Source organism: Trachymyrmex cornetzi, unplaced genomic scaffold (assembly GCF_001594075.2).
Source record: "Trachymyrmex cornetzi isolate Tcor2-1 unplaced genomic scaffold, Tcor1.1 scaffold724, whole genome shotgun sequence".
Lineage (NCBI taxonomy): Eukaryota > Metazoa > Arthropoda > Insecta > Hymenoptera > Formicidae > Trachymyrmex > Trachymyrmex cornetzi.
The window spans coordinates 7,889-22,951 of NW_017300053.1; the positions used below are offsets into that span (position 1 = coordinate 7,889).

Here is a 15,063-nt window from a genome sequence, read left to right on the forward strand (position 1 = left end):
CGATGACACGTTGCCACCGCATGATATTTTGCTGCTCGCAAATATATTATAACGGTGGCTGCTACTTTCGAGTTTCGATTAACGGCAAGATTGCAGTACCCGCCGCAGCCGATTCGCGAACGTTGAGAAACAAACGAGGAACAGAAACTGACTATTACGCCGCAAAATTTTATGCCTTGTACTCAGTCTTTCTCATGCACAATCATTATCATCGCGGTCCTCTGAGTCCCAGCTTGTAACACGCTTATCTCTGGCGCGCCGTGCCCTAATCAGCACATAATATTAAAAAACATTTTATAAATATTTATTTAATATTTTTACATTAAATAAATATTAAGAAAATATTTTTTAAATATTTTGTGCTGATCGGGGCTGTCTGTAATCCGAATTATATGTCATCTGAGATCAAACGCATTCGCGTTGCGAACGGGCCCGGGCGTCGCGAAGAGAATTTGCATTTATAATGTACGAAACAAAATTGAACATTTTCTTTTTTTGAATCGTTATCCTTTTCGTAAAAATGCAGTTTAAATGGATTCCGTCTCGAGATCCATGGGTCCTCAGTAAGTGTCTCATTACCAAGCCCAAAGATTCTCGGAGGTCCATTTTTCAGCGTAATTTTGCTTATTGTCTCTTCTCCGCCCTCGGTAGCGATGAGCGGGGAGGAAGTATTAATCGGTATCAAAAAAGCATGATTTACAAACGGGGACATAAAACAGGACAAAAAAGAAAACAAATTGAGAATTTGTTAAAGTGACTGTGGCATAAAATTTCTCGCTGGACCACCACGGAGGCTCGAATACGACGCGCAATCCCGCAGTCTTTCGAGAGTCCCTGGTGGGATCGTATAGAGTAAATAAGATCACAAGCGTCATAGAGGCCCACAAGGACCCCCGAAGGTTAGAACGATACGTAAAAGTAGTATTCGTTATTTTTGAATGTGTGTGTGTGTGTGTGTGTGTGTGTGTGTGTGTGTATGTACGTGCCCATGAAACAAGCTGACGACAAATAACGTCAGGACTGCGTTCAGAAATTTCACTTGAACGCAGGGTTGGTAAAGACTAATGTTTTTTTTTTTAAGAATAAAACATATTGTGTTTCTTCTTGAATATGTTTTTAATGCTTCAAATATGCTTTAAACAGTACTATAAAAAAAACATATTTAAAACATATTAAAAACATCAATTAAACATGTTTTAAACTGTTTAAAACACGTTTAAAACATGTTTTTTATCAACCCTGCTTGAACGTACTCATGTATCGTTTCATTCTTATTTCAGTGAACAATGAGGATGAAATGATAGATGCACTCCGATGGAATTTCTAAACGCAGTTCAGCTTATTTCTTGGATGTATATATGAATGTATGAGTGTCAGAGTGTGACATATGCACTTATAATATATTTATTACTATATACACATACGTAAAATGTCGCTTTGCCTGTATCGCTTAGTTATTTAGACGCCGCGCAGTTGCTTAGACAGAACGTGAACTCTCCTTACTCTTATATCACATGTATATAAGAAGGCACCACGAGTAATCCTAGCTCGAGAATCTATCGATTCGCGTTACGACCAACGAATTAATGTAACTATGTGTAGGTAATACACATGCATTCTCGAATTATCAGCAGTATTGCTCTGCGTCTCTTTAATAGAGAGCTTATTAAGCATGTGAGAAATTGTTAGCATCTTCGAGCGTCCATTAGTTGCTTATATACGGGCGAATATCGCATCGGATTTATACTGCACGGCGTTATCAACACATTTCTAAATACAACTCGCGCATGAAAATACATACACACATACATATATCCATAGAATATAGATATATTTAGAAAATATATTAAAATTTTGATTTCAATAATTTTCAAATACGTTCTACGCAAAATAATTATTAGCGTCGATCGGTACACGAAAATAATACATACATATATATATATGATTTACATATATATATGTATCACTAGACGTATTATTTCTTACGCAACATTAACGTTCTTAATCGACCACTCTTATTTTTCGTTTACGTACGTCCTGGCTTTCCTTATTCGGGACTGCGCATTGTTCTTGATACTTATATTTACAAATGTAGTTCTGTAATTGATGACATCGTTCTAGCGCATAATTTTCAATTCCTTTAAAAAGAAATTTAAAAAACCTTTGTCTCTCTTATATCGTAGCGCTTCCTAATTTTTTTCCAACATGCCATGCAATGTATAAGCGATATATTGTTTTCTCTCTGTGGATTACCGGGGGAACACGACAAAATTAATGCAAGTTTAACAAAGACTAGGTACTTAAGATTTTAAGATCACAATTGGATCGTGAGGACATCAATTTCAACCTGTTTTTATTTTATATGCAAAGAAAATTTTATGCATTAAATTTCCATATTACTTCGGTCATGCTTTAAATTACTCAGTATTTTTCTAGCATTATCTAAATTTATTTGTACGGGATGTGATTTTTTATCTGAATTCAATGTTTTTAAAATTAAATTTTCAAAAATGTTCAATTAATTGTATAGAATTCTTAAAGTAATTAAAAAAAATTTATTTTTAACAATTGCCAGCAAATAAAAAATAATTAATAAAAAATAATAATTAAATAAACATAATTTTTATATTATTTTATAAATAATATATATATATAACTGGAAATTATTTAATTTAAGATAAAAGATATATATATTTCTTTCTATTTTGTGTGTTCCCTTAACTTTTCACCTCTATTAACTTATACATATTTTTCGAGTCAGCTTAACTCATTATGCGGAACACCATTGTTCACGCCTGGAAATGCGCGGTTATTCAAGAATCGATTTCATAATAACTTAGCATGTAAGTCCCTCATTACGACTAGTCAATTGCCTCTTTCAACGCAGCTAATTGCTCCTCGCCAAGCTTCACCTTGTCCTGTATTTCGCGACCGTCCACTATCAGCTTTGCCTTCATGTTGATGAAATGCTGGTAGTCAGCAAATTCTTCTTCATTCAGGTACTTTGCTAGGATCGCCGACATATTTACGCTACGTTTATCGATATTGTTCTTCAGAATCTTTGCCTCTTCCAATTGATCCATTAGCTTGTCTCGTTTGCTCTCCAAAATTTTCTGCAGAATAACAAAATTAATGTAAATAAAAATTTATAATTATATACATATATGTCGTTGCAAAAAACGCAATACTTGAAAATTTGGAATATATAAAAATTAAAATAGGTACTCTCTAAAACTTTTAGAACGAATTGTCACTTCGAAGAGTAAAATCTCACTTTTAAAAGTTGAAAATTGAGCCGTTCTTTTTCAACTGATTTAATTTTCATTTTTTAAAGTGAGATTCCACTCCAAAGAGTTTAGAGAATATATATATATCAATAACGGACAGATAAACGATTTGAACAACTCTTAAATATCAGAATAAAAATCATTATTGCTTATTATAATTACACATTTATTTTTATACAATTTTATACGCGATAATTCGGTTCGATGTATTACATGATCTATTATCAAACATTTATACTGGATTACGATGTATCGTAATTATATCCCACGTATAATTAATTTTAATTGATGACTGAAGAGCGCTTGTAAGAGAACAAGAAGTTTCATACTTACTCTCTCTGCATGGTCGGCCGGCATTCCATAAAGGGCGTTCTCAGCGCGAGCCAACCTGCCACTGAGACCGAGAAGAAGACTCGTAATCTTGCCGACTTCCTCTACGTGATTCCGATACTTGGACGCTTCCGGCGGGCGAGCCACAGCGGAAACGCGAGCGGCGAATCGTGCACCCAGAGTCTCATTCACCTCACCTTCCTCTCTTACGGCCTCCTGTTCAGCCCTGAGAACCACCAACTTCCTGTCGAGGCGCATCATCAGCTCCTCCTGAAAAAATCATCCATAGTTCTAGAATAACACGCATGGGTCGATACTATGGGAATGCTGGTACTTTTTGCTACGAGATTCGACAGACCAAGAAAACACGGAGATGTCTAATAGACTTAATAATTTGCGAACAACTAGTTAGGTAACAGTCCAGGCTTAAAGATATATGATAAGTAGAAATTCCAAAGTGCAGCAATTACATTTTACATAAGACCAGATTGTACTCGGAGGCTAGATGAAACGATACTTATTATCGTCTTATCTCCGCGTAATCATTATTATCTCTCCGTTTAGGAGCCCCGCGATCATATACCGATCAAATTTAGTCGCAAGCAACCGTAGAGTTAATTATAGTACATCCTACAAGCGTTTAATTATGCTCCGGTTTGTGAAGTACCTTTTTCTGCCTAAGGTCAAGGCTATTCGTTGGTACAACCGCTGACGCATCCTCTTGATGTGTTAATCCCTCCGCCGTGACGTCCCGCGAGTATCTCGTCAGGAACCTCGCCTTTCCCTCGGATGTCGTGAAATAAGCTGAAGTGAGGGATAGGGGGCTAGTAGAATCAGTCGACAGTGGCGTGACGGGAGCTGAAGGTATCGTTTCGTGTCTGAAATGAATTTATTATGATGATTACACCTCCAGTTGGTTAATACGGACTAAACCGGACCGTACTCCTCTCTGTCTCTCTCGCGGTATTTATGCAGAGATATTCCTATAATTGTCATCATTGCGAGAAGGCAAGAAATTGCGTCAATGAACGTGAGTCACGATTGAATTAATCTCCACGTTTCCGAGGCGAGGCAGGGGAAACAGAATGATTTGTGAGTGGATGCAGAGGAATGTTTTGCAGCGTAGAATTCGCGGTTTATTTTCGTAATCAACTTCAATGATGAGCAATAAAGTCATACACGTGATATTGAATAGATTTTCAAATTTATAGATGGGAAATGCTCAACGAAATGCTAGTTCATAATCCGTAATCCATAATCCGGCCGCGATTGTTATCAGTTAAATGACACATGTATGATCTCGTACGTCTAGGTGAGTCTATGGAAGAGGAGAAAGTGATAAAGAAAGGAAAGCGAGTTGTATCGGATTGTATATTATTAAAAAAAAAAAGTTATTCAATTGTGTGATTTGCTAGAAGTTACTTTCGAGATCAGTTAAAACGAAATACCGCGACTAAGAAGCGGAAGTGAATTCCAATGTAATTATCTCTTCAATCATTATTTGCATGTGTATACTGGGTACGTCCGAACGAAATTGTCGCGATTTTATTGCTATCTAAAATTGCTTTCGAAAGTGTCGATTTTTCTTTCTTTCTTTCGTAAAATATGGTAGAAAGTTCGGGGTACAGCTAAAACTAATTTAACGTAATACGTCGGTTTCTCCCTCACGATTTTTGGCCGACTCTTAAACCATCGGTAAAAATTTTACGTTCTTGAGCACACTTCGTTTTCGCATGAAATTTTAATTTACAAGTTGTTACATAGCCCATTTTCGATGGCACTTAGCGCGCCTACCACTTTAACGTTCAAATATAATAAAAACAAAAGTTGTATCTACTTTTCTGGAGGACCCATTTCCATTTCCCGTATTACTTGTCGCAAGCACGCCGAACACTTTGCTAGTCGATGCGTCACTTTCAGCCATATGTTGGAGACTGGCAAATAATATGATGCGTAGAGAACAGGCACTGAGTAGTACTTGACAATATCATTTATGGCGGATTACGTAAGAACTTCGATGCTATGGCACTTTCTCTTTGAGCACGGAGGAAGTATTGTCCGTGAGTGCGCAAGACAGATCGGATCGACGAAAAAGGGAAGAGCCGCAACATCATAAAAATAAATAATAATAGACGGTAACCGCGTGAAATTTATTGGATGCGATAATATGAATATATTGTCAAACTTAACAAGATCTAGAAATACTGAATATTAAAAAAACGTTTCAATATTTTGCGATACAACTGTGCGTAAAATATCTCAGATGACAAAGGAAGAAAAAACGGAATGTTAAAGATAATGTTACAAAGTAAAGAAGAAATCCATCTGCACTTGTTTGTTTGTACAAGACATTCCCGTCTGTTGATGCTAACAATTTGTTAAATTCAGACGCTTATCATCTTCGAAAAACAGTAATTATTAGTTTCATAACAATGAAATTAGTGACGTCTGTCAGGAATTTTGTCGTCTATGCATCCCACATCAACGTCGTTTATCGGATAATAAAGAGTCTCTTCACGCGTCTAGCTAAATGAGATATTTTCGGACGTATACCACCTTCTTTTCACACGAAATATCGTGTGAACAACATAAACGTATGTCTGGCGTCTTCCCAAAAAGATCGACAGGTTTATTTTATCTGCAGTAGCGACCACACAGAGCGCGAATGTGTGCTCGAAGAAATTTAAATGACAGTCGGCAAAATTGAGCAAAAGAAACTCCCACTTGTTTATTAAAATTATACGGTTCTTCCTAGACGTACGCGTCGACCAATTAAGTCAAGTAAAGAGAATCGCGAATTTTTTTGCACTTGTAATGAACGCCTTCGGATTCCAAGGCATTCGAGTTGATTAATAGCACGTAATCCAATGCTCGCGAGCACGTGAAAACTATCAATTATCGCATTTGGTCTATATTTACGTTGTCTTATCTGCCTTGCCCGTGAACAACAATCTTGCTGACCCTTGCGATGCAGTTGGATGAAGACAACGCGCGTGATATCGGCGCGGCATAAGCCGCCTCATAAATACGCCTTAATTAAGTGAACTTCAGTCGGAAAAAAAAACGAAGAAGAAGAAAAGAGAATAAGAGGAGCTCACTTTTTATCGTCCACGTCCGCGTCGTCGCTGCAGGAGGCCGTTGACTCTTCCAGGGAGAGCCGTCGCCTTGTTCGTGGCTGCAAGGTCGCCTCCGCCCTGAACAGGCCGGAAACGTAGTCGGTGGGTTTCTTGTGCTCCGGCGCTGGAACTGATAAGAAGCAAAAAAAAAAGGGACATCATCAGGCGTTCTCGGTACGCGCGTTTCCATCCTCGCACACTTCGTTTCACGCTCCAGGGATCTCCGCGTCCTATTATGGAAGCCATAATACGACAAGGGATTGCATCGAATATCGCGACGACGGCATATAATTGAATAAGGTAGTGTCGTGTCGTTGATTAAATTAGCGCTTATTAAAACAGAGGGTTATTGCCCTCGAATGCTTGACTCTACCGTGTCCCAGATGATAATTGCGCGCGCGCACTCTCGAGTGTATATGTATACATTATCCGCACGTTCAAGCAAGACTAACGTATGTAACACGTGTATGCGTAAAATAAGCGTGCGACAGAGTAAGTGTAACGATCATATATATGTCAGCGTGAGTTCTGCGTTAGCAAACGCCATTTAAAAATTGAATAACATATCTAATTGAATCAATTCCATTGGCGTGTATTAATGGTGACGTAGAGCAAATAATAAACTCAGCAGATGAACGATGCTCTTCAAAAACCATTACTCATGCAATTGAAATAGAACGATGAAGATAACGATAAAAAGTACACTCACCGAGTATGGGCACCAACTTGTCGTTGGGGCTGAGTTGACTGGCTAGATCCTTGCTGAGTTCTTCGCACTCGATTTCCTCTGGTAATTTCTTCCTAGATTCCGGAAGCGGCCGCTGAATTTTGTTGACGCAATCTTGCTCCATGTCCTCCAAGATATCAGTTTGCGAAGCGGCGTCGCTGGTGGCCGCGTTTACCCGAAGCACGACCTCGGTACGTTGCACTAATGTTAGTCCTTCTATACCCGGTTGGGGTGACACGCAAAGCGACGATCTCGGTGACGACTTGTCCTCCTCCACCGGTGAATTCCTCGGTGAGGAGGAAGAGGATGCTTTGGAAACGCTTGAGATCGAAGACGTGGACGATCTGCCGCCAGTCCTAAATTTCGAAGACGCGGAAAGTCTCTCAATTCGCGATTCCGTATCGCTTGTTTGACTCAGCCGACTTGGCGAATTGGATCTGTTCCAGGAACCTGTATTATCCGTTTGAGTCGGGCTAGAGACTTTTCTGTTAGAGGTATATTCTATCCGAGCTTCGTTTCGCGTGAGAGAATCGAGAGAACTTTTAGGAGACGATCTGGACAGCAAAGCTCGAGGCGATACGCGAGCATCTATCGATCTTCCTGAGGAAGAGGTGCTTGAGCAACTTCCTGATCGTCTCGGAACAGCTCCTCGTGGACTACTAGTCTCATTCGGTGATCTCGGTGGTGAACTTGTCGGTGGTGGTGGTCTGTCGGAAAAGAGGGTAGCTTCTATCGAGTTCTGTATTTCGTGTTTTCTAGTCCAACCATTATCGTAATTTGTGGCGACTGACGACGTTGTTGTACTTATAGAATATGTAGATATTGTGTTATTTGATGTTGATACACCACTCATCCTCTTTTCATTACGGCGATTTAGTAATTCAATATTCTGCGAGGTCATCTCGATCGTAGCGCTTCTATCGCGGAAGAAATCGTCGCCGGTAATTGGAAGCGGACCACTGATTTCTCGTAGCTGCTTCTGGAAGTAAACGTCCTGGTAAATTATTTCGCGGAAAATTCAGAAACAATAACATAGCATAATGTGTAAAATAAAAAAATGAGTAAAATATTTTAAAAAGTTAATTTAAAGCACATAATCGTTTAAAGCACGTAAACTGAAGCGAATGTTAAATTGTTGGAATAATGATGATATGAAGTAAATGCCAAAGTAAAGTGACGAGCACGTTATGCGAGCTTGGCAAGAAATTGAATGCTAGGGAAGCGTAAACTGAATTTGCGCGTCCTTGACACTACTATATTTACAGGTGTAAAAATAGGTAGACCGTTGAGACGCGAAAAACACGTAAATATCGCTATTACGAGAAGGTAATATCCGGAGATAATCTCACCTCTCTATTTTGAGGTAGGGGCTCGCAGCTCGCTGCCAACTTCCGACGTTCCCGCTCTAGCTGCCTGTTCCTATCATTAAGAACCTCCACACTTTGCGGCGATAGTCTTTCTCTACGTTGCTCATAGTCATGTCTTTTTTCTGGATGCCTTTTTTCTTGATAATGATGATGGTGATGCTGATGCCGATCCTCGAGGTTGTCGTTGTTGTTATTTTCATTAGTGCGAGACCGTACATCGTTAGCGTGGAGCTTTTTGTTGAGATCGTGCGAGAGTTTACTGACCACCTCTGCCGAATGTTGCTGTTGTTGAGAACACCTCTCCTCTAATCGATGATGAAGAGCGTCCACGCTGTATGACTTGGAGAGATCAGAAGGTTGCTGTTGATGATGATTATTGTGATGGTGATGATGCTGTTGTAATGGATGATGCGGTGTGACACGTAAAAGTACGGGATCGTCATGATCCCTAGGAGGCGGCCAATCGTCCATGCGTGAGGTTGGCGACATAGTTCTTTTGTAGCTGCCCTCGCTATCGGGAGCACCACGCTCTCGTCTGTAAGCCAAGTAGGAAGCCTTAGACTGGCTTCTGAAACAAAAACAAATATTTTCAATAATAAATGCATGCGCAATTCAATCAATGATAATGTCAATAGTACGTAATTTTAAAAAATAGAAATATCTTATCTTTCGATAAGATATAAAGAAGATATGATTACGATTTTGTGTTGAATATGTTAATACACAAAGTTATCTAATTTTAGTAAATTAATTATTCGCACAGACGTAATAGGTAATAGAGTATGCATTCGCTGATGTTAACATCTGTGATCCGTTAAAAAGAATTGAGTATCTTTTTCTTCAGCTCTATCAGTATTTCTTCAACTTAATACTTAAGAAAGAGAGAGAGATATGATTGAATCCATCTCACTCTTTCTAAACCAATAGTGACAATTTCATAAGAATGCAGTCTTAGCATGTACATGGTTGTTAGGAAGATTTATGAACAAGTTTATAGTTACCGTTTATATTGCTTGTTATTTTATCACAATTCGAAATACGTCGAGGCATTTTATGATGCTATTTTTATAACTAATTCTCATGCACAACTGCATCAAGTTGAAATCCAAGGGAAATAGACACGCGTATACATGTCATGTGGATGTTAGATAATGTGTGTCACGTACATTTAAATTTTCTCTAAAATGTTAGACGTGATAAATGCAATCGAATAAAGCTATTCACATTATATATTTCCAGAAAACCAATTCTTAGGTTAAATGAATAATTGCAGATAAAATGTTACATCGTTCGTTAACAAACTGTTAAATATTTTTAATAAGAAATATTTTCAAGTATGCAGTTATATAAAATATCGTCAATAGAGTCGGTAAATTCCACGGCTGTCACACGTGTGCGTATATCTAACATTTCCATTGTAATATAATTATCTTATAATACAAAATATTTTGTTATATGTCTTATGATTCAATGTATGTCTTACTATGCACATAAACGAAGATAAACGCGCGAGTGTAGCTTAACATACCAAAAAGGAATTTCCAAGAGATATCTGACATAAGATCGCTTTATCGTCCATATAGATTTACGCAATTGTAACAACACATCTCCAATGATTAATTGTACGACAACGTTGATTAATCGTCGGTCAAAGTCATAAATACGACTGCATTGAAATTCATAGAAGTTAGTGGCGAAAACAATTTAATTGAGACCGAATGGCTACTATGGTGTTATGAATTTTAATTCCTCGGCATACCATTACGGTTCTATTAGTTTCTCACGGGCTTCTGTATCTTTCATAAGCAACCGCAAGAATTCTTACTTACCTTGAAACGGTTGCAACATTGCGTGGAAGCAACTATGCCGGTAAAATATCTTCGCGTTAATGATGCGATTATCGTAATGATGCTCTTTACATAAATTTAAATGTAATATTATTTATATACCTGAATAACACTGTGTATACACGTAATTTAACACATCGCTTCAAAATCAACTCGGTCATGCCTTAATATGATTTTCTTCAAGACGCGACAATGTAGCTATAAAATATGAAATAATACAAAGAATATCTCTCTCTTTCTTTTTCTTTCTCTCTCTTTCTCTCGTGGATCTATTTTCTTGTTCTGTCTTGTGTAAGTAGAAGTTATGAGCACGCGAGACGCGATCTACCCTGACGAGCGTTTCGTTCCTGCTACGGAAGATAGAGATCATCGAAGCGAGACTAACATTCGCAACACTGACATTGCTGCATAGCCTCGACGTTTATCATTTTTGAGCACACGATCGAAGGTCCCCTCGACTTAATCCGAAGCATGCACGGTTGTGGCACTGATTTTTCTTCTTTAATCGGATCACGACATTGAAATGCCGTCTCTGTCGCGATATCGTCCTTATGTTCATTGTGCTCGATTTAAGTCCGTCCATATTTATGACGACGTAACACATAATGTCAGATCCTGCCTATGGGCTTACAAAGTCGTGTCACTAAAACGTCGAAATTATTATTCTTAACAGACAGCTTTAGATGTTCTCGATTTGTTGTTATCTCGATCGAAAAAAAAAAACTAAATGGTAGAATAATCTCCCACAATGATCGCGCGTGCGTGCATTAATCTTTTCTTGGTTGAGTAGAAGGGCGACACTTTAAGATTTACGGCACGAAGAAACTTATTTCGACTCGGTCACCCAACTTCAAAAGCGCCCTGCTTTCATCCTTAAAGACTGACGTGATGGCTTTTGCACAAATTGCTTCGGCTTACATTGCTTAAATTTTATTCTTTCTTGTCTTGCATGTCTAAGAGGGAAATGAAAGTTTTTACCGTAACAAAACAGTTAGGAGAGAAAGGCCAAAAATAAAATTCGTTTCCGAATTCTAATCACGCGGAGAGTCTACCGCAAAGTCGTATTCTAGCACGTTATTCTCAGCGCAATAAAGAAATCGTTTCACGAATGCGATAAAACCAATATGATAATCTGACACGTGACATTGCAATTTCAATATTCATGAAATGACATATAACATTCCCGCAAGAAAAACGACATAAGTTAAAACTTTTTGAATTTCGTATTATATGCGAAATGTATTCCAAGTACATCAGCCTTCAATTAGAAAAAGTAACATGCACAGGTTGAATTCAAATATTTTTCAAAGAAAAATGATACATGGAAAAAATGACATAAATTAAAATAGGAGTATTACATCATAACAAAATTAACTTCTACATTACTTATAGAGAACTTGAAATAAGCAACTTGTAATTAGTTCTTAGTCGACTTACATTTAATATTGCCATGATAAATAATTAATTTAAAAATACGTAATTTTCTTTCCTCTTTCTTCAACAATTAAAAATTTTTTTCTTATGTCATTTTTTGCGGCGGTGTGATATGTATAATCTATTATAATTTAAATAATCGCAATTCGCAAAGTGTAACAAGAGACGTTTTTACAATGCCGAAATATGATACGACTCAAGCAAAATAAGCCTTTATCAGCATTAACTGCGCAATGCAATTTTTATGATATGCTGTTCATAAAAATGTACATAACATATACATATTTAATAATTTGATATACTTGCACAATATGAGTGACTACATAAGATAACCGTTTAGATAAAATCGTTATTATTTCTCTTTTACGATTGCTCGATATATCATAATTTACGGCGATATGTCTAAATATATGTATACAAATATTAATGTGCGGTTATTTTTTTCGTGCGATACTTTTGCAAAATCAATCGAAAAAAATGTATCTCATAAGTGCATGCCTCGCCGGATTATATATACCCCACAATTTTAAGCTGTCGGTTGTAATGAGGCTCATTTGTAAAATAAGTAACGATCCTGTCCGACGAAGAGCAATGAGTAGCGCACGCGAACACGGGGCCTTAAAAGTTACATCGAATAACGTTCATATGTAATCGTGTACATGCCCCAAACGCCTTTCGCGATACGTACTTCTTTCTTTTTCGTGGCCGATTGAACATGGAGAGAGATAGTCATCAGTTAAGATAAAATGCGCGTACAAACAACGAAAGAAGAAAATAAACGTGTGTCGTGCGAATATTATACTTCGCGACTCTCCCGACAACAAAAATATGTTCCTCCGGCACTCCCTTGAGAGTAAAAATCACCGTGTTCTTTACATTTTTATTATCTCTAATCGCTGTATCTGTGATGTTAACACATGACTAGATAAATACAGCGAGCGATCACATCAACAGCAAATTTTGTGCCGGCACATACAATATAGGAATATGAATAAATATTACACTAAAAAAATGTTAAATTATAATGAATATTTGTTCGAATAATTCTAAGTACATATTTACTAAATGTAACCGTATTATAATTATTTTATATAAAAACTATTAATTTGATTTTCTTTTCAAAAAAGTTTATTAAATTTTAATAAATATTTTTTAATAGTATTATAAGTAAATTAATTACATTAAATAAATATTTATATAGTACTATTAAAAAAATATGTATTAATATTCTTTTTATACGAATGATAAAAGTACACGGTTAACGATGGCATAGCCGCAGGATAAGATGTGAGTAATTTATTATGCGGAGATGAGAGAATACCGGCTGACCGGTAGCCAGTTTATGTACTAGTATATCACGATAATTGATGGCGGTGTTGTATTCGCCCTAGCACTCCGCGCCGTCTCGTATCACGCCCTAACGACTTTGTATGCCAGATAAATGGCTAAGTGTTTATCAATACAGCTCACCCGGCGTTCTGAGAGGACTCGATAAGGAACTCCCAGTACGCTCTTGCAATAAACGTTTTTAAAAATAATTTCGCATCTTCAAGTGCTATCGTCTAAAAGTAATGATATTCACTAAGACATACCGCGAAGAGCGATAAGAAGATTTTTCTCTCAATCGTTTGCTATGATTCACAAATAATAGTCTGACTATTTACCCGTACGTGTACATTTCATGGACGTCGCGGTTAAACAACATTCCGTAACATCGTTCTTCGTTTAGTAATCTCTATAGAAATTTGATATCAGATATATATTTGTACTTCTCTTTACGAAAATCAATTACACCGCGTGTTGATATACTCACAGAAATATGCGTCAATATTTTATAAAGTTCGATAGGAGCGTTTTCCGTTTGCGATATTGATATGATTCACCCAAGCGTTCGGTATACGCACAGCTATAACATTTATAAATACATGCAACGACGTGCATACCACCATCATAAATAAAATGCTGGTACACTTTGTACGGTATCTTAATTATGCGAATGAATCATGAACCGTTTTAATTAAAATCAAGATACGGTTTTCTTTTTCAGCATACTTAATAATATTTATTAAATTTTTGTAGATATTCACACGACATCCACACGTCACGGTTACAAACAGAGCATCATGTCCTTCCTTTAGATGCTGTCCACTTGGCGCTACAAATGCTCCGAAGCATTTGACTGACCAATCAGAAGACAGAATTTTACTAATTGATCAATCAAAAAATGCTTTGAAGCATTTGTAGCGTTAAGTGGACCGTAGTCTGTCCGACAATTTAATTGTACAACGACTAACGGCGTACTTTCATTGATATTAAGAAACAAGGCGATTTTGCGGAACGCGAGCGAGTATACATAAGCCTCGTACTATTATATCGTTCGTAAATATGCGTTCTCGCTTGATAGACTACATAGCGAACATCGATACATCGATACGGTTGCATGTGCGGTGTCTCGTATTCATTAGGGCAGATCTACGATCAGTAGACACCGATCGATCGGGAAAGGCGATCGGTCATTACGACACCCTGGTAATTAACTCGAGGCCGAGTTCGACTACTCGCCGGTGTACGTGCGCGAATTAACCGCGAGGAAGAGAGAGGAAAAAGGAGAAAACACTACAAGCTCGTAGTAGCAGTTGTACAATTTACATATTCGGTCGTATTTATACGGCGTGGCATAGCGATAGTTTATTCGCTCGAGCGAATCGTCTCGCGCCCGGCGGAACGAAAGCCAGCCTATAAGCCGCGAGCGACGTTTGTTAGTTTCAACTAATTTTATAGAACGCATACTTATACGTCACAATGTCGAAAGATACTTATCGGCGACGATAAATTATGAATTCAGACATCTGATCGTTCAACTTAAACATTGAAATTAGCAACGCACCGGAAGAATCAATCGAAGTTATGATATTATCTGCGTAATTAGGCGCCATCACAGCTAAACTGCATCCT

At 37.6% G+C, this 15,063-nt stretch overlaps 1 protein-coding gene across 1 annotated transcript in view; it reads right to left on the reverse strand.

The window, feature by feature from the left end:
* Nucleotides 1-2,703: 2,703 nt before the first annotated feature.
* Shrm (shroom) overlaps nt 2,704-15,063 on the reverse strand; it is a 122,705-nt gene continuing 110,345 nt past the window's right edge. Inside the window, exons 8-13 of the mRNA XM_018517745.1 lie at nt 8,810-9,395; nt 7,443-8,439; nt 6,716-6,863; nt 4,285-4,495; nt 3,621-3,887; nt 2,704-3,113 (exon numbers count right to left, since the gene is read on the reverse strand). Coding sequence (XP_018373247.1) covers nt 2,862-3,113; nt 3,621-3,887; nt 4,285-4,495; nt 6,716-6,863; nt 7,443-8,439; nt 8,810-9,395 — 2,461 coding nt within the window. The 3' untranslated portion in view covers nt 2,704-2,861. The remainder of the gene's footprint in view (nt 3,114-3,620; nt 3,888-4,284; nt 4,496-6,715; nt 6,864-7,442; nt 8,440-8,809; nt 9,396-15,063) is intronic.